This window comes from Pyrgilauda ruficollis, unplaced genomic scaffold (genome assembly GCF_017590135.1).
Source record: "Pyrgilauda ruficollis isolate IOZ18807 unplaced genomic scaffold, ASM1759013v1 scaffold53, whole genome shotgun sequence".
Classification (NCBI taxonomy): Eukaryota; Metazoa; Chordata; class Aves; order Passeriformes; family Passeridae; genus Pyrgilauda; species Pyrgilauda ruficollis.
Window position 1 is genome coordinate 383,273 of NW_024526933.1, and position 18,250 is coordinate 401,522.

The 18,250-nt window shown below is 36.5% G+C and overlaps 1 protein-coding gene across 1 annotated transcript in view; it reads left to right on the forward strand.

Annotated features, from left to right (window-relative positions):
- Window positions 1-500: 500 nt before the first annotated feature.
- The window catches only part of LOC121360697 (contactin-associated protein-like 4), a 201,163-nt gene continuing 183,413 nt past the window's right edge, over window positions 501-18,250 (forward strand). Inside the window, exon 1 of the mRNA XM_041480742.1 lies at window positions 501-597. Within this exon, the coding sequence (XP_041336676.1) occupies window positions 501-597 (97 nt within the window). The remainder of the gene's footprint in view (window positions 598-18,250) is intronic.

An 18,250-nucleotide genomic window follows, 5' to 3' on the forward strand; every position in this document is an offset into this window, starting at 1 on the left:
GAAAAAAAAAAAAAAAAAAAAAAAAAAAAAAAAAAAAAAAAAAAAAAAAAAAAAAAAAAGAATTAAATTTAAAAAAACGGAACAAAATCACTATGCCGGGAAAGGCTCGGCAGCGCGCAGAGCCAGCGGCGCGCAGGCATCGCAGGGCGCCGCACCGGTGCCACCTGCCGCCGCCAGGGGTGTCCGGCGCCGCGCCGAGCGGGCTGCCCGCGGCTGCGGCGTGCGAGCCGGCTGCCCGTGCAGCCCCCAGAGCCTCTGTGGCAGCGGGGGGGAGATTCTCGCTGCTGCTCCTCTGGGCTTGCTGCTGCGAGACTGAGCAGCAGATCCGGAGGTGTGCGTGCGTGTGCCAGGAGATGCGGAGCGCGTTCGGCTGAGGTGCCTTGCCCCTGGGAAGGAAGCTCTGCGAGAAGAGGCGGAGAGAGGCGGTGGGAAGGAGGCAGGAGCAGAACTGAAGTACAGCACAGCTGTTTCCGAATACTCTGGCTCTTTTGGGTGCCTCAATGATTGTGAACATGGATTCTGTCACTGAAATCTTCTTGAAGCTGCTCTTTCTCCTGTCTGTTCATCGCCAGCACATGGCAGTGGCAGGGAATAAATGTAAGTATTGCATATGATTTAAAACTCAATCCAGAGTGTGTTGAAAACTTCTGGGATTTTTTTTTTTTTCGCATTTAGAATAAATATAATTTTTGAGACAAATATTTATGTTTTGAAATCATGACATTAAGCTGCTAGCTTGAAAATTTTCTAAAACTCTTCCATAGATTTTTGTTATGAGATTGTTGTTTATAAAGCTTACTGTATAAGAGTATCTGAAAGCAGCATTTTGCTAAGGGATGCATGTTCAGCTGTATTTTCATTTTTGTTTTCTCTTTTAAAGTGCAGTATTTTCCAAGCAATTTTGTCTTACATGGAAATTACTGGCAGACTTCTATTGTGCAGTGTTTCTATTGTGTAGTGGATTTTAGCATTTGAAAATTGTGAAAGCTGGTATCTGCATATCCTGGATTAAGCTGGCACTCAACTTGAATGGCAATCACAGTGCAGTTCAAAAGCAGTAGAAATGTAACGAGGAAAAATGTGGCTAGCAAGACTTTAAGGTCTGAGCATTGATTGTTAGGGAGAACTGTTCATGCATGACTACAGAAAAGAATGCTGACAGTTACAATAGAAAGTTTTGGTTTTTGGGGCTTTTTTAAATGAGTTAGCCAGTAGAGTAGTATCACAAAATAAAGGCTGTGATTACAGTTTTAAGTACAATCTGCTCTCTAGGAGGCACATCATATATATATATAGTTAGATAGATAGATAGATAGATACACATATACATATGTATATGTATCTGAAAAATCTCTGTTTCCAGTATTGAATTAGGTTAATTACCTTTAAATTAAAAAAGGAAAAACTCATTGGGAAATTAATTTTCAGGGATTTTATAATTCAGTAACAGAACTGAGTTATTCTTGTTCCATTTGATTCAGCTTCAACAAGCTGAAGGATTTTCTTTTGTGTTCTGTGGTAGTGCAGTAGCCTAAATGCCAGATGCTCATAACCTGAACTGAACATATTTTCTCCCGTTCCTGTTAAGGCACTGGTTGTGCATCACAGGAATGGGAAGGGCTGAAGTAATGATTCTTTGGGAAGAAAGTGCATGCCAAAGCAATGAGGAATGTTCAGGAATAACCTTACAGCCCAGTGGCAGGGGACAGCTCCCTGGAAACATTTGAGCAATGGCAGAGAAGTTTGAAGTGCTCAATGGATCTATAGCCTAGGGTTTTGCATATGGATGGTTTGTAAACTAAACATGCTCCCATGAGCCAGACATTCACATTGCAGCACCAAAATGATCTTGTGCTGTCATTCAGTAATGATATCTCATTTGATACTCAAGTGCATTGTGTAGCCCTAAACATGAATACTAAGTTCCTCATGTTAAACACCCTGCTGCAATCCAGTCACAGCTTTAATTCTCTTCATCATTCTGCATTGTACAGTTTATGAATACATCCATTTTCACAAGACCATGATAATTGAATTGCACATTAATAGCATTTGGCACTATGCACGAAACTAAATCAGTTGCTTACAGGGAGGCATATTAAAACCATTGCAAAAAAAGACTTGCATCACACAGCAAAGCAGTAAAGCACTAGAGGTCACTCTTACAATTTAGGAAGCAAGATTTGAGGAAGAGGCTCAAGCTTCTTTCCAATATAGAATTCTGAATGATGAAACAAATCAAGTATAAAATACGTTCACTACTGGCTTTCTCAGATACATCTCAAACACAGGGCAAAATCCCGTGTCACATGGTTGAATTGAATGAACAGATTATTTCATGTATATGCTGTTATTTATAAATACAAAGTGTTTTTATTTAGGAATAAGTCCTAACTGCTATGTCAGAACACTCATCTGAAGTGAAAATACAAGAACTCTGGCCATACTACAGGCAAGATATCATTATTATAGGAAAAATAAATTAAATTATTTAAATTAAACAATGAACAATAATGTATGGAGAGAACTTTGCCAGCCTAATGCATATTGTTCATTTTCAAAATCTAATCTGGAAAAAAATCGCTATATATTTATTGTTTTAGAAGTGAAAATTTCTGTAGGCGAGGTAGTTTGTTTTGAATGAATTTTAATGGCTAGATTTTCCAGTAGGCTGCCAATCATCAAAGACAATAGGATGGGATTTGAATTTTTGTTCTGTATTAATTTATTTTTCTTGTTTTAATTTTATGGTTCTTTCTGTAGTAATAGATCCTGAATACTTAAGTTTTGCTTTGCTTTTAAGGCCAGTGGCCAGTCAGATGAGACAAAATTAAAGACCTTTAAATGTCATCTTGAAGTGTTATTGGTAATATTACTAAGTCAGTTGTCCAAAGAAAATTTCCTAGATCAAAAACTAATTGATGTGGTTAAAATTATTTCTGTCTTAAAGAAATTGCAATATTCCTCTTTTGAATATAATGTTTTTGAAGTTCTTAGGTTGTCGGGAGCTAACAGACATGTTTTTAATACTTTAAGTATTAGAAATTTTCATTTTAAATATGAAATTTTGTTTCTAGGGTCTTATTTTGTTTGTTTCTCCTGAAAATTAACACTGACACTTCCAACCAAGAGAAGTAATAATTGGTGCTGAAATTCCAAATATTTTAAAAGTTTTGTCCTAGTGCTTCTTAGAGCTTTCCTCTACTTTCTTCCTCCCAAAGAATTGAAGTTCCAGTGTAGTTGAAAGAGGTTTGAAGTGCACAGCCTTAGTAAGTAATTGTGTAAGGTCAAGTGTGAGTTTTAAATGAAAGATTAAGGCAAGTACTGCTGTAAGTTTTTTCCACTGGAGCTATGAAACATTTTTGTTTTATTGGTAACTGTCTCTACTGTTGTAAATCAGCAACAGCAGTACTGTTACTAAATCATCACTTGAGAACCTGCCAGAAATTGGTACTCCAGTAGGTGCAGGGGCTTTTTTTTTAAACTCTCTAAAACTGAAGTGTTGCAGAAAACATAATTAAATCCTCTATACACATCAAGTCAGCTGTGACTAAAAATTATTAAGGGAAAATGTTGCAGTGAATGGAAATAAAGAGGAATTGGGAAGTTTCCATGCAAATTCTCATTTCTGCATACCTACTTTTCTGTGCTAAAACTCCCCAGTTTTACAGAAGCTTTTATGCATTCAGATTTTCACATGTGTACTATGATGATCACAATTTCTATAAGCACATAAACATTTCTTCTTATTATTATTATTACTACTACTACTGCTACTACTACTACTACTGCTACTATTACTACTACTGCTATGACTGCTGTTGATTTTCTTATTAATGCTAGATGTCAGGAATGTCAGAAATTTCTTGTTAATGCTAGATTAGAGGACCTTTCTAAAGATAACAGAGAATGACTATTAATGAACCTGAAGAGAGGACTAAGTGAATACATACCTTGATTGTACCATCAGATGCAAGTCATTGTACAAGTATTGCCCCCTAAGAAGGAATTACTTTCTACAAGGAAAACATTGTATATTAATTTTGAAATTATTACCATTCTGATGTAAACCATTGGTACCAAACAGTTCCATAGAATAACTAACAATTTTGTGGAACTGCATTGAAATGATAGTAAAGTGCTGTTTATCAAAACCAATTTAATTTAAAATGTAATTCTTTTACTGTTAGCTTGTGGTTGATGTGAACTGGAGGGGAGGAGAAAGTAGTCCCTTCCTTAATTTTCTTTTAGCCTCATTAATATTTATTTTCTGTTTCTTATCGTCTATCTCTGCTATGAGAGGGCAGTGGAGACCTCATCAGAGATCAGGCCATCTCTGGGCAATTATTAACCTGAATAAAACATTACAGACATCTCTGGTATATATCGCTTGTTGTTTGTACAGTAACATCAAAAACTTGCATCAACATCAAATCTAATCTAATACCAGAAGAAAAATATTTTTTTTTTTTTTTAGACTTTAAAGGCTTAGAATTCACAGAAAAGCCTTGGATTTATTACACTGAGTATAATCAACAATTCACATCCCATTGCTCTAGGCTTTAAAATTCCTATGAATACACTTGTCCCTGAGCCCAGTCAGCAGGATGGATGGAGCAACCCTTGGTCATGACTGGAGGAGTAATGGTTAGAGAATAGTGAGAGACAATTAATGACATTTTCAAAGTATGACAGTATCAACCACAAGCATAAAATGCAGTAGGATATATGTTAATTATTTATTACATTTGCTGTGTAGTTTAGGACATACTGTATTTTGATTAAATGCCAATCAGAAGTTCCAGAGGAAGCACTAACTTCTTCATGTTTTCATAAATATTCAGTCATGGCCATTCCGCTTTCTTTTTTTCTTACATAAGAGTATGTAAGCCTACATCTTTGTTCATCCACAAGAAAGACAACTTTTGAATAAGACGATTTGCCAAAGTCTCACAAAATAATGCATGCTTCTGTCATTGTATATGAGGAACAAAGCTCACGTTTAATATTCTTTCCAGGCATTCCTCTGTTGCATTAGAAAAAAATCCACAAACAGATAGTTTGTCATATATTTATAGATCTGTGTTGTTTTAACCCCAGCCATCAACCAAGCCCAACATTGCTGCTCAGTGATTCTCCCACCAGCAGGTAAAGATGAGGTCTTGATGATCCTGATGATCCTTGTAGGTCTTTTTCAGCTCAGAATGTTCTGAAATTTTCTGAAATTCTCTGATTCTGTGCATAAAAAAAAAAAAAAAAAAAAAAAAAAAGCAGAAGTCACAAGCAAAGTAAAACAAGGAATGCTTCCTCCACGTCCTGTGGGCAGGTAGGTGTCCAGGAGAGCAGGGCCCCATCACACCTAACAGTGACTTGGGAAGACAAATGGTATCACTTCAAACATCACTGCCCTACCTCTTCCTCCCCCTTCCCCCAGTTCTATATGCTGAGCATGATGCCATGTAGTCTGGGGTATCACTTTGATCATTTTGGGTCACCTCTCCTGGCAGGGTCTCCTCCCAGCCTTCCATGCATTCCTAACTTCCTTTCCATCGAGGCAGTGCAAAAAGCAGAAAAGGTTTTGCCTCTATGTGAGCCCTGCTCAGCAATAACAACAACAACAACAAAATCCTGATATTATCAACCCTGTGTTCATCACAAGCCCAAAACACAGCCCCATACCAGCCACTGTGAAGGAAATTAAGTCTACCCCAGCCAAAACCAGCACAATATCTCATATAATATACTTGCCAGCACTCTGTCTACTGATTCATCTTTTGAAAAAACTTGTAACAAGCTTAGCTGAGGAAAAATAGGCCAAATATCCCGCCCCCCCCAATCCCTTCTCAATCCTGCTACTTCCCCACTCCAAACAAGCAAATCAAAGAACAATTGAACAGTCAAGAAGCATTAAATCTTTCAAATATTTCAAATATTTCTTTTCTCCCCCCCTCCCCCCCCACACCCCGATAAACCTGTGCCTTTGTGCTGCTTGTAGATCTGAGAGTTTAGTGTGCTGTATCACACAGGATTGTGGGAAAGTTAGAGCTGCTTCTCAGTACTTTTAAAGTTTAATGTTAGCTGCTCTCAACTAACAAGGTGATAACAGAGGTGGGAGCTGTGAGAGCCATCACTAATTCAAAGGGCTTTCCTTCCTAGAACACTCCAGGCAATTTTTTAAAAACAGTGAAGAAATATCAAGTACTAAAATTAATCATGTCTGTGTCTGTCACTGACTCCAGAAGTATACATTATTTTTAAGATGTTTCTGAAGTAAAAAGTTAAAATTTGCTTTTCCCTCAGAGTTTTCAGTTGTTTTATGAAGAGGAATGGAAAAGTAAAAACAATAGGGAAGACATTGATTATGATGAGTTTCTGTACAATTGCTTGTATTTTGCACTGTTAAGAGTTTGCACTGTTAAGTGGTAGTTCTTAAGTATAAAATTTCTTTGTAACTTGTAATTTTGGCAGTCAGGGCCTACGTGTGACTAGATTAAAAACTGAAGAAGAGGTGTCTTTCTAAGTATACTGATATATATTAGATAAATATAACAAGGGCTGTCTTTTTAAATTTGAGAAATAACATAAAACATATAGGAGAAACAGCATGCTGTCTAGACCAAAATGTTTCGCTCTATTTTTTTTTAAAAAGTGATGTATCTTTACTGCTAGGGTTTAGCCAACTGTGATTTGCTGAATTTTTACCTTTGCAATGTTTTGTATCTCTGTATTTTATCATTCTTACTTATTTGTTATGTGTTTGTGTTTTATATATGCGCGAGTATCCCATTACAGGCTAATTTTATACTCTGTAGAATACAGAATACTCTGTAGATCATCTATTATCAGTTGAAGTTGAGGCCAGTAACCTTGAGTTAAATCTGTGAAACACAGTGGAGGATTGGTGTCCAATTATTTTGCTTTTCAGAAGAAAGTTTTAAGTGTTTACTAAAAATTGGTATGCTATTTTTTAGGAACCAAAATATTGTGTGGACCTGAGGTAATATCTATACTGTCTGTAATCTCCTTAATGAGCATTTTTAGTGCAATAATTTGAAAAGTGATTGAAATCCTGGAAACTTCATTTTAAGTAGATTAAAATTATGAACAAGAGAATTATTATTTAAATATCATACTTAATAAACAAGTAAAGAAAAGTGCCTCTAGGGCCTTAAGTCTCAAAGGATAGAGAAAAAGTATGGTTAGAAAATCTATCCAGCTGGGTAGCAGGTCTAATAACTTTTTCTTAAGGAGATCTTGTTATTTAGTTGTGCTCAGGAATAAGTTATCTCTTGTTCCTTGCTGTTAGGGTGCCTATTTGTTTCTGCGATATTATTTGATATTTGCATATGGGGTCTTGAGGGAAAAGTAGATTAGAAACAGCATGTTGGAATATTTGAATTTATTTTTATTACTTAATATAATTTTTTTTTCAGCCAACAGCTGAAGATCTTTCACTTTTTCAGGTGTTCCTCTGTCCTCTTCTAAATCTAAGTACAAAGTGTTTTCAAAACCTTAGTTGTTTCTAAAAACAAGATTTTATATTTTTTTTTCCCGAATATGTTTAATATTTGCTGGAAGAAATCCCCATTTGTATTTGCTTGATCTGTTCAGAGTTATTGTGAAAGAATACCTTTATAGAAAATTCTAAAGAACAAAACAAAAGTCTCATAAAGAACGTGGTTAAACAGGATACAAAAAAATACTGTTACTCAGATGCCATATAACCTGATAAACCTCACCTGGAGAGAAAACAGAATATCTTGTTATTAAAGAAGGCCTGGAGCAGAGGTTTTCCACAAGACAGCAAGAGTAAAACCTTTTGAGGGGAACATGAACTATAAAAGTGATGTTCTAGACAAACTGAGTTGCATACAGGGAGCCCAAAACACTGGTTTAGTTCACCTGCAGCATTCTGCTGCATCCTGAGTTATATTAGACTGGATGTGCTCAATATGGTTATTCTATAATTATCTGAAAAATTTAAGGGGAGGGGCAAAGTTGGTTTCTTCAGTATTACTAATTATGGTAGAAATTAGCTGATGTGTATGGAATACTAAATAAGAAAATATAAATTTGAAGCTCCAAGACTTTTGGAATTAGAAATAAAATTATAGATTTTAGCAGGAGAAGGGAGAATTTCATTGTTCCATTTGTTTGCAAATATTACTTAGTTTTGCAAATATTACTTAGTTTTGAGACATATGATTAACTTCTGTCTTCCGCAGAGACAGGAAAATTGGGATTTATCTCTATGAAATTAAAAATCTGAAATTTAGATATTTGCATCTGAGCTAGCTAAGTCCCTTTTTAGTCATATGAAAGCAAAAAACTGTATCTTATGTGAAGAAGTCATGACAAAGATGGAAGGAAGAAATCACATTCAAAGGGGATTTGCAGTACAAAAGTGCCATTTGTCTCTCACTGCTGATTTTGCTAAGTAACTAGGTAATCAGTAAGCTTTGTAGACATCTATGCTAGATGAGATGGGTTCCAGTTCTGTCAAAATAACATACTGTAAATAAGAGAAATAGTATACCGATCTGTATTGATTATCTTGTACAGAAATCACCAGCTATACCTGGCCACCCATTCATATCTGCTGTTAAGACTCCCTGTGTCTCCCTTTTCTGTATTTGGTAATAAAGGTTCTCCTTGATTTCCCATGGGTTAAGGCTGCTGCCATTGCTGGACGTAGACAAAACGGGGACTAAGTGAGGAGCTGGAAATGTTCTACCAGTGAGACTGTCTTTCATGCCTGAAAGTGTGAAATAGGTATTTTGGCCATACACAATGTTCTGGTAAAGTGCAATCTCATTAAATTAAATAAGCTGAAACTGACTGTTCTATCCACCTGAGACAGTCTGATCTTTCCACCCCTTTGATAAACCATGATTAAAGCTCCATTTTAACCCCAGTCTTGTCAAAACTGTAGGGTTTTTTTTTTTTTTTTTTTCTTCTAAAGAAAGCATAGGGGGAAAGAGACTCTTAATGAAAAAAAAAAAAAAAAACCAAAAAACAGAACCCTACAGCATTTCTTTTCATAAAACAATAATAAAACAAATAAAAATAAAAATATCCTGGTACTTTTGTTGTTACTTTAAAGCCTTTCTGCCATCCAGACTGACTGTTATTTAGGTTAGGAAGCTTCAAGCAACTGTGGCTCTTACTATAATTTCCAATCAATGACAGGAAGCCTATCTGCTATGCAGTAGTCTAGTTTGCAATTGTTTTGTAATCACAGTGAGATTTATTTACCCTTCTTTTTTTAGAAGAATAAGCAATCTTTAGTGATTGGTTTGTTTGGGTTTTTTTTTTTTTTTTTTTTTTTTTTTTTTTTTTTTTTTTTTTTTTTTTTTTTTTTTTTGGGGGGGGGGAGTTGTTTTTGTTTCAATTAAAAATAGCACTGAATCTCATCCTTATTCTTTATAACTAAAGCTCCTAGGGAAATCAATGACAGCTTTGCGTAAATAAATATTGAATAAAAGCTTTAGAAAGAATGAGATGAATATTCATTCAACAGTGATATGCTGCGTAGTTTGAATATAACTGGTCTCTTTATTTGCTTTCTAAGTATCAGTCCTTTCACTGTGCCTTGTTTGGAGGACTCAGATACACAACTGTATAACAAACAAGAATTACTCATTTGTCCTGCTTGACAAAATATAAATATGAGAAGAAAAAGACATTTAGAATTTTAGCTACTTCCTGTGGTTGGGGAATTTCAATGCCTATAGTGAAAAACTACTGCTGTTTTTCTGAGCCAATGGTAACTTTTATAAAAAAAATCAAGATGATTGATTTTAATTTTCAAGGGTGAAATAGCCCTTAAAACTAAATTCTTTCAGGACTATCTGGGTGCAGTGGAGCACACTGACGATTGCTGAGCTCTGCCCTGAAATTGATAAAGTATGTTTCAGTAAACTCATAGTTTTTATCAGCCTGAGTGTGGAAGTATTAGGGCTGTTTTTCAGTTGCACTATGCCAGCAGGTTCTGGAGCGCCACCATACCTGTCAGAGATTACATTTCTGTTTTCAAGCAAGGTCTGTTTCAGAGACTACTTCTCCAAAGAGTAGATATGCTCTCCAGTAATTAACACTGAGAACAAACAAACCTCCTGGAGAAAGGAGGGATTATCATAAAACTTGTTTGCAAATAGTAACCCATAATTTTACTCCTAACTTACTTGCTCTTACATAAAACATATTTGCAAACAAATGTGTATGCCACTGAATATGTTTTTCTCCCTGCAAAACAGAACAAACAGAACCATGGTGTTTTGTAATCTCATTTCCTGGTGTACTTTTGGAAGATCTAGATAGCAGTGGTTAGCCTGGCACAAGAGAAGACTATGACAGGGTTTCTCTCAGGGTACAGTTCTGTAGAAATGTTACTTGAACATAAAGTAAAATAAAATATAGAAGGAATTCAGTGATGGATCAATCAGCTGCCAAACCTTTGTTAGGTTTTGACAGACCCTCTGATACTCTAGGAGACTGTCAATGTGCTTTTATATCTAGGTAAAATTTGCAGTGCATGTAACAATAATTAAGTGTAAAACTCTCACCTAGATACAGGTGACAGGTTAAACTAGCTATAGCATTCTCCTGAAGAATCTTTTTAAATATGATAGGCTGTGTGTACAGTTTTTTTATGGAACGTCACTTTAGCATCTACCTACCCCTTGTATATTGTTAATGTGTTTGGGGTATGATGACTTTTTTATTTTTTTCGTTTTTCTTTCTCGAGGGCTCAAAAACCTCCATCTGTACTCAACTTGTTTTGACTTTTGTGAACAGTCATTACCTCATAGATCACACTTATGCTGGATACCTGTGCTTTACTGTGTTCTGTTTCATTCTCTGTGGACAGGAAAATAAAGGATCTAAGAGGTAGAGAGTGGGGAAAAGCAAGATTTATGTGCAAATACTCGTATGTACATTTCTGTACTGTCTGCAGTGAAGTGTTGTTATTTTCAAACTTTTTGCAAATTGTCTACATCTCTTTGCCAGTTTGCTCTTTGTAGCCCAGCAGTGGTAGATATACAGTCACACTGCCCCAAATTTAGAGTGATGGGTGAGTGATGGATTCACAGTTATGCTGAGCTTTATCTCTATTATGCTTGGGAAACTGCAGTAGAAAACAAGCTTTGTTTCACCATTTTGTGTCATGTTGGGGCAGGGTGGCAGGGTGGGTGGAGGTGGGGAATCTATCGTGGCAAATGAGTCTTTTCTTCTCGTATCTCTGCAGTGACTACATAGAAATTTGACCATATTCTGCTTCTTGGGACGGATGGTAGTAATATTGTCTGTGGATATTCTACACAAGGACAGATTGAGAATTTCTAACAGAGAATTCTCTGATCTTACTCTCATCTCTAGTAAAGTGTATATGTGTGATGGAGATACCGAAGAGAGTAGTCCCTGTTTTGATGTCTCTAATATATTTTCGTAATGTCTCAGTGGAAGTGTTTCTAAGATAATGCCGCAGGTGTTGAAAACGTATGTTGAGTAGAATCAAATTATGTCAACTTTCAGTGAATGGTTGTGCATACTTGAGTATTACAGACTTAAAGATATTACTAAAAAATCTATCAGTGCTATGAACATAATGTTCATATTTACATGTTAGCTTTTATAGTTACATGTATCTTTATCTTGTTGAATGCTTTAATACCGTCTAAATAGATGCTTTTTTTAAATGAGAGATTCATTCATCTTTCACACCTGAATTTTTGTTCATATGTTACCATGTACTGATGGCATAGATATTTAATTATTTACATTATTTTTGTGGCTTTAACTAATGTAGAAGTACATTTGGGAAACATCTCAGACTGGACATGTGTCCTTTTCTAAGTAATTCACAGTGGATAAATGTAATAAATTTAACCTTAAGCCAGGAAGACCCAGGAAGAAGATTTAAATATTTCTGTCATCCTTCCTACACTGCCTCTTGCAGTAAAGAGCTATGTTTAGAAGAAAGTGGTGATGAAGACAGTGTTCTGCTGACTTTGGAACCCCACTGCTAAAAATATGTTAGAAACACTTTTGTGGTAATGGACAATTTCAGTCAGAAAATCAGGTATTGTTTGGTACAAAATCTTTTTTTCAGACTAGAGCATTCTAAAATATTGGATGTTTTCTTCTTTATTTTTCATAAAACATAACCAGGTAAAGAGGTGGTAAATAGCAGTGGGTGGTAATCACTCAGTGTGTTACCTTCTTGGAGTATAAATAGTGGTCTATTTTATAGTATCTTTTAATATTTGCCTAAAAATATTTGACATATAGTATCTTGATCTGCTTAAATTTATTCCAAGCAAATAATTCATTGTCACTTTTACAGCAATTAATCTATCATCACTGAGAGAAGAAATACTATGCCAGATCAGTATTATCAGTATTAGAATATAGAATTTTTATGAAAGAATTACGTTATTCCTTCAGACTAAACAGAATTCTATTTTCAAAGCCTAACTGCACAACTGAGAAATAAAACATTTTTTAAAATAGTAAATAGTAAGTGATATTCTGCTTAAACTACTGTTGGGGAATTTTTATCTGTCAAGGCATGTAAAACACATGTTCATGCTTAAATATGTATATATATATATATGTATATATATATATATAAATGTAATTAATGCATGACACAATGAGCAGAATCCTACTGCAATAAGTGGTTTTAAAACAAGTTTGCATAGATGCCTCTTGACAGATGCTTTCTAACCACTTGCCCCAGTACAAGCCCTGTGACTGGTCACACTTCTGCCCACCCTTGAGTCCAGGCCTTCTCCCAGTACTACTGCCCAAATTTAGACCCAGGCATCTTGCTGGTATTCCTGGATTGCTATAAGACAACAGAGTCATGTATTGGGCAACCTTGCTCCTGGACTTTTTAATCTCTTCTGAGGCACCCTTGCCCGCTATACCAAATTATTTCTCAGTCACTGATGTACTTCTGATGACCAGTTAGAATTTGACTTTCCCCTTTCCACTTTTCTGCTTATGTAGCTTTGTAGATAACTGCGTTTTTTATTGTAGTTGAGAAGTCTGATTTTGTGGCTCAAATGTCAAAATAGAATTTGTACCCAACTTACACACAGTACTATGTTTGAAATTGTCGACTGTGGACAGGGCCAAAACACAGATGCCCATGTCTTAGTCTGTCATGTTTTCAAACAATGTTAAAATTAAGGAATGATGCCTCGCACAGATTTTTTTAGGACTTGAAAATTCACTCATTTACTCTATAAATATTTACACTTCTAGGCAGGATTTTTTTAAAGAAAAAAAATTTTTGTGTGTTTGTTTTAAAATTGATGCAGTTTTAGGTTTTTTTACAATGGTGGAATTTGCTGTAATATAAAATAATGTTACATGATCAGTCAAAACAAAGGTTTGTGGAACCAGACTGTAAGGGAAACTCTTATTTCATAAACTCTCTCAATTCCCTTTTGCAGACATCAGACATTCAGATGCTTGTGTCATTCACCATGGCTTCATTTGTTTCCATGCCAAATTTTCCAAGAGTTGGAATTATCTCTATTTCTAACACATGATTTGGCTGCCACGATAGGCCTTGGCCACTACGCTCATTACTGTTTCTTACTATTAGTGAGAAATGTGCAGTTTTCATAGGGATATGAGTAGAGAGGTCCTTTGAACTTGGAAGTCATGCATGTATTTGAATATTTGAAGCAACAACTCATAAAAGAAGAGCCTGATGGACACTAAACCTGTGTACTGCTGACAGTCCATCTGTAACACATCATCTCTGTGTTAGCAAATGGGTTTACTCACAATGGTTGGTTGTGCATGTCAGCACTGCACTCACTGTGTTGCTATCTTGTGCAGGTTTAATGCTGGGTTTTGATACTGAACACCCCCTATGTAACTCCAGAATTCAAACAGTTGCACAAAATGAAGTCTTTCCAATGTTTTTTTTTTCCAGAATTAATCTTTCTAATTGTGGAAGAGAATAAAAGAACTTAATCAGTTACCTCAGCTAAGGCATGAAATATCTGCCTGTGGCTCTAAAGGATTTTAAGTCTGAATCCCATTCTGGCCTCTCAGTCAGTCCGTGTTCATGAAAAGATTTCAAGAGGAACCTAGCTGGCATCAGCACCTTTAAAAGAGCAAGACTATATTGCCTGATTTTTCCCTTGTTTTGTTTCTTAGCTATTTTTTGGTTTTGATTTGAGAATTGGTTTTATTGCTGGGAAACTTCAGGTAACATTGATTGTATTGTCAAGTAACTCAAAATATGGGGAAAAGAAAACCACAAAAGCAGCAAACCACTAAGAAAGAACTTTTCATCATTTTAATTGTCAGGAGCTAAACTTCATAAAATTTTTATACATAATATCAATGAATTCTTTAGGGTGGCAAGATAGCACTTGTAACTATGCCCACAAATCTGTGTATAAAGAATTTACTTCACAAACTATTTGAGTTTTTTGTTATTACTTTTTATAATTGTGATTTTAAAATTTCTTTTAATGAAATTGCTAACATACATTAGGGTTTTTTATGTGCCTCACACTGAAGAGCTCTCTTAGACTTTTCTTTTTTGTTCAGTTTTAACATGGTTTTCCTATTGATGTTTATGTGTTTATATTAACATTTGTGAATTTAACACAGGACACAAGCAATTTAATTGCAGTTACCGATGCAGACCTCGCCTAAGGTGATCAGGAAGATATCTATTGTCACTCTTCAGAGTAAGTTTCAGAGTTAGTTCTGATATGCATTCACAGTAAAAATACAAATGCCAAACATTCTGCACAAACATTTCTGTGTTTTTTTAGCCATTCACAGCTGCTGTGTGTTGAGGTCACATCTGTAAGAAGGGATGCTTATCCAAATAACAAAATGCTTCACTTAGTAATGTCTTTTTCTGTCACTAGTAAAAGTTTTAACTATTTTATGCAACACCATTGAACAAAGTGAAAACACCGGTTTATGTCCAAGGAGGAGAAAAACAGCCATGACCTCCTCTAGATACATATGTCTCTGATAGTGTAGTATCCAGTCAAGCCCCTCAAAACAGCTGCTTCCCTCGCCACTCCACCTGCCCTCACCATAAGTTTAAATTATTGATCCAACAGTAAGAAATACTTGGTTTGATATTTTAATTAGGCACTATCTTGAGGAGAAAATGGGTAGATAATACTTTAATAATTAGAGCAGGAGCATTCTATGCAATGACAGGATGAGTTTTATGTTAATCGTAGGTAAATTCATTAAGCAATAATGAAATGCATTGTTTTTCTATGCGCTCTGCTATGCTATTAGATCACTCAATTTATTTTCTCTAAAGGTGAATCACATTTCTTTAAGCAGACCAGCAAGATAAGACAGGCAGCTCAGCATAGTCTTTTTGTCACCACAGTGATTTTTACAGCTTTGTATAGAAATGTGAGGAGGCAGTATTAAATAGAAAAGTCCAGCAAGGGATTTCCTTTCCATGCAAAGACTGCCTTCATTGAAAAGAGTGAAGAAAGTCTTGATGAACTAGGGGCAAGAGAAAAAATGAATTAGTTCTGTCAAACAATGCATACTATTCAGAAAAAAAAGAATCCATAGTTATTCCATCTACTGTATATTTGAGATTTCAGTATTTGCCAAGAGATTAAGATACCATCTTCAGCCTAAAATGATTGTTTTATTTATAGTTTGAGTAAGCACAACAGTAGATATATCATATAAATTTTTCACTACTAAAAACCTAGCATAATTATAAGAAATGTGATAATTAGGCTAACAAAGCAGGGTGGTCTTATAACCATGAAGGTGAAATTTTTTCAAAATCTTCTTGAAAAAAGAGTTATTGGATTGCAAGATCTATTTGGCAAGTAAATTGAAAATTAAATTATACCTCAAAGGCCTTATTAATTCTTTAAAACCAGTTTCTAAATTGGTTTTAATATGGTAGTTGTGCAATGCTATTTTAATACAGTATTTCAGTTCTACTGAAATATGAGGGAGTGCAATAAAGATCATTTTCCTTTCTAACATTTCTACTTTTTCTTGAAAGATCTCATCATAATTTTTCAATATTCTACTCCAGGAACAAGTTGAAAGGGAGTATCCTTGTGCATTGCTTTTGTTTTTCTTTATTTCACATAGACAGCTGGAATAACTTTACTTATGCTCTGGTTGACTGTCCAAATGTTTCTCATTGGCCCTCAATTATAGTGCACTTACAAACTTTAAATAAACAGTAGGTATAAGATGTTGGTTTTCACTAAAAGGTTTTCAATATTTAAAACTTGGTTTATCTGTTTTAAGACTTTTTTTTTTTTTTTTTTTTTTTTTTTTTGGGCTTAGTTTCATCAATATTTTTTACTGCTTTGTAGTGTGTCATTACTGCAATAGAACTCTATCATTCATCTGAGAGCAAGCAATCAGTAACACTGGATTTTGTTTTCTATCCCACTATTGTATTCTTCCTTGTGAATGTGTAAGGAAAGATGTGAAAAATGACCCTTGAAAAAGGAATTTTTTACCTTTCTATAAGTCTCTTAACCCAGAATGAACAAAAGCTTGATTTTTTGTCTTGATTTGAAAGACAGGTATCTGCTAAGGAAGTCAGGAGCCCACCTTGGAATGGAAAATGTAAATCCCTTCCCTCCAAATTATTACAATTTTGAAACTAAGGGGCTCTCAGGCAAAGAGATGAGGCTAGGAATAACATTTCTTGACTCGTGTGTATGACAAAGCCAACAAACAAGCTTGGCTACGGCCCTGGCACCAAACAGAACGCGGAGCCCAGTCCCGGCCTCCTCGGCCGCGAGCGCTTTCCCTCTGCTGCAGTTCCGGGCGCGGCCAGCAGGGGCGCTGCTGCTTCCGGTGGGCGGGGCAGGTGCGGTGATCCCCCGGGCCTGCAGGGGGCGCTGTGCTGTGAGCTCAGGGAGCGCGCAGCAATGGCCGCTCGGCCCAGCGGGAAGGGATGGAGGAGAGAAGAGAGGCTTTGCTCCACAAACCTGGGGCAGCCGATCCCGGTGCCCAGAAGCAGCAAGCTGGGACTGCAAGGTGTATCAGCAGGCAGGGAGTGCGGGGCTACAGTGCAGAGAAAGCTCGGAGCAGTGCTGAAGAAGCAGCAGGGATGGGGCAGCTGGTGGAGAGAGCATTCGCCCAGCTCCCAGCAGGCAGAGAGCCGAGCTCAGGATCTGGCACCCGGGCAGGTGGGGACAGGACCCTCTGCCAGTGAGGTGGGTTTTAACAAGGTCCCAGTTCAGTGGCTGCTCTCACAAGCAGAGGCTCACCTCATGGCAGAAGAAGCAGCTCTCAGCTGGGCTCCGGTGGCAGCAGCGAATTCCTTCCCCAAGCAGCAGCTCCGACCGTCAGCCCCGCAGGCAAGAGAGACAGACAGACAGACAGGCAAAGACAGAGCGCCAGCAGCTGCCCCAGCCCTGTCCTTTAGCTGCCCAATTCCTGGAGTATCTCTGACCCTTGGAGAGAAACTCCCAGATAAGAGAAGTGCAACCAGATGCCCTCCTCCCCTGAGCTTGGCCACTTCTTTTGTTTTTCTTAAGTACCCAGTTGTTAATATTTCCTAGCAACTTACGGGAAAAATTCTATAAGTAAAAAGGAACAAAAGGAAATAAACCCAATCCCCTACAATTTTCTGCTCTGTTTTTCTTTTCTGTCTGTCCAGATGATTGAGGGTTGTGGATGAGATGTTATCCACTAGGACTGGCCTACAGTAAATTGTTTATATCCATATCTTTGGGGCTGGGGCATGAATTTGTAATTCTTCATGTTGAGACAACAATTGAATTTGATAAATTTTAAGCATCCACTTGCTTTTTTACACCTGTAAGTAATTTTATGTCATCCTATGACTGACTAGTACACTTCTGTCATGTCTGTGTAATAGGCTTCAGACCTGAGCTGAAATTCTTGTTATTTGCAGTCAGGTACATGGCCTTGTATTTTCTGATGCCAGACTTCATTCTCTGTTACACTGCCATCACCTAGCTCTGTCTTTTGATATCTTGGTTCTGCTCTGTATCAATGACACCTGATTGTACGGGGAGACGAATTCATGAATATATCTGTAAATTTGTTTCATGGTCTTAATGAAATAAGGAACTCCTCGATTCTGTGATTATTAAGTCATGGGTGGTTTGATTTTTGCCTTCTCGGTATCTCATATTACCATTTTCCTGGTTTTATGCAGTATGTATTTCCTTTTCTCATGTACTCATGAATGACTAGCAATTTCCTATATAACAATAGATAA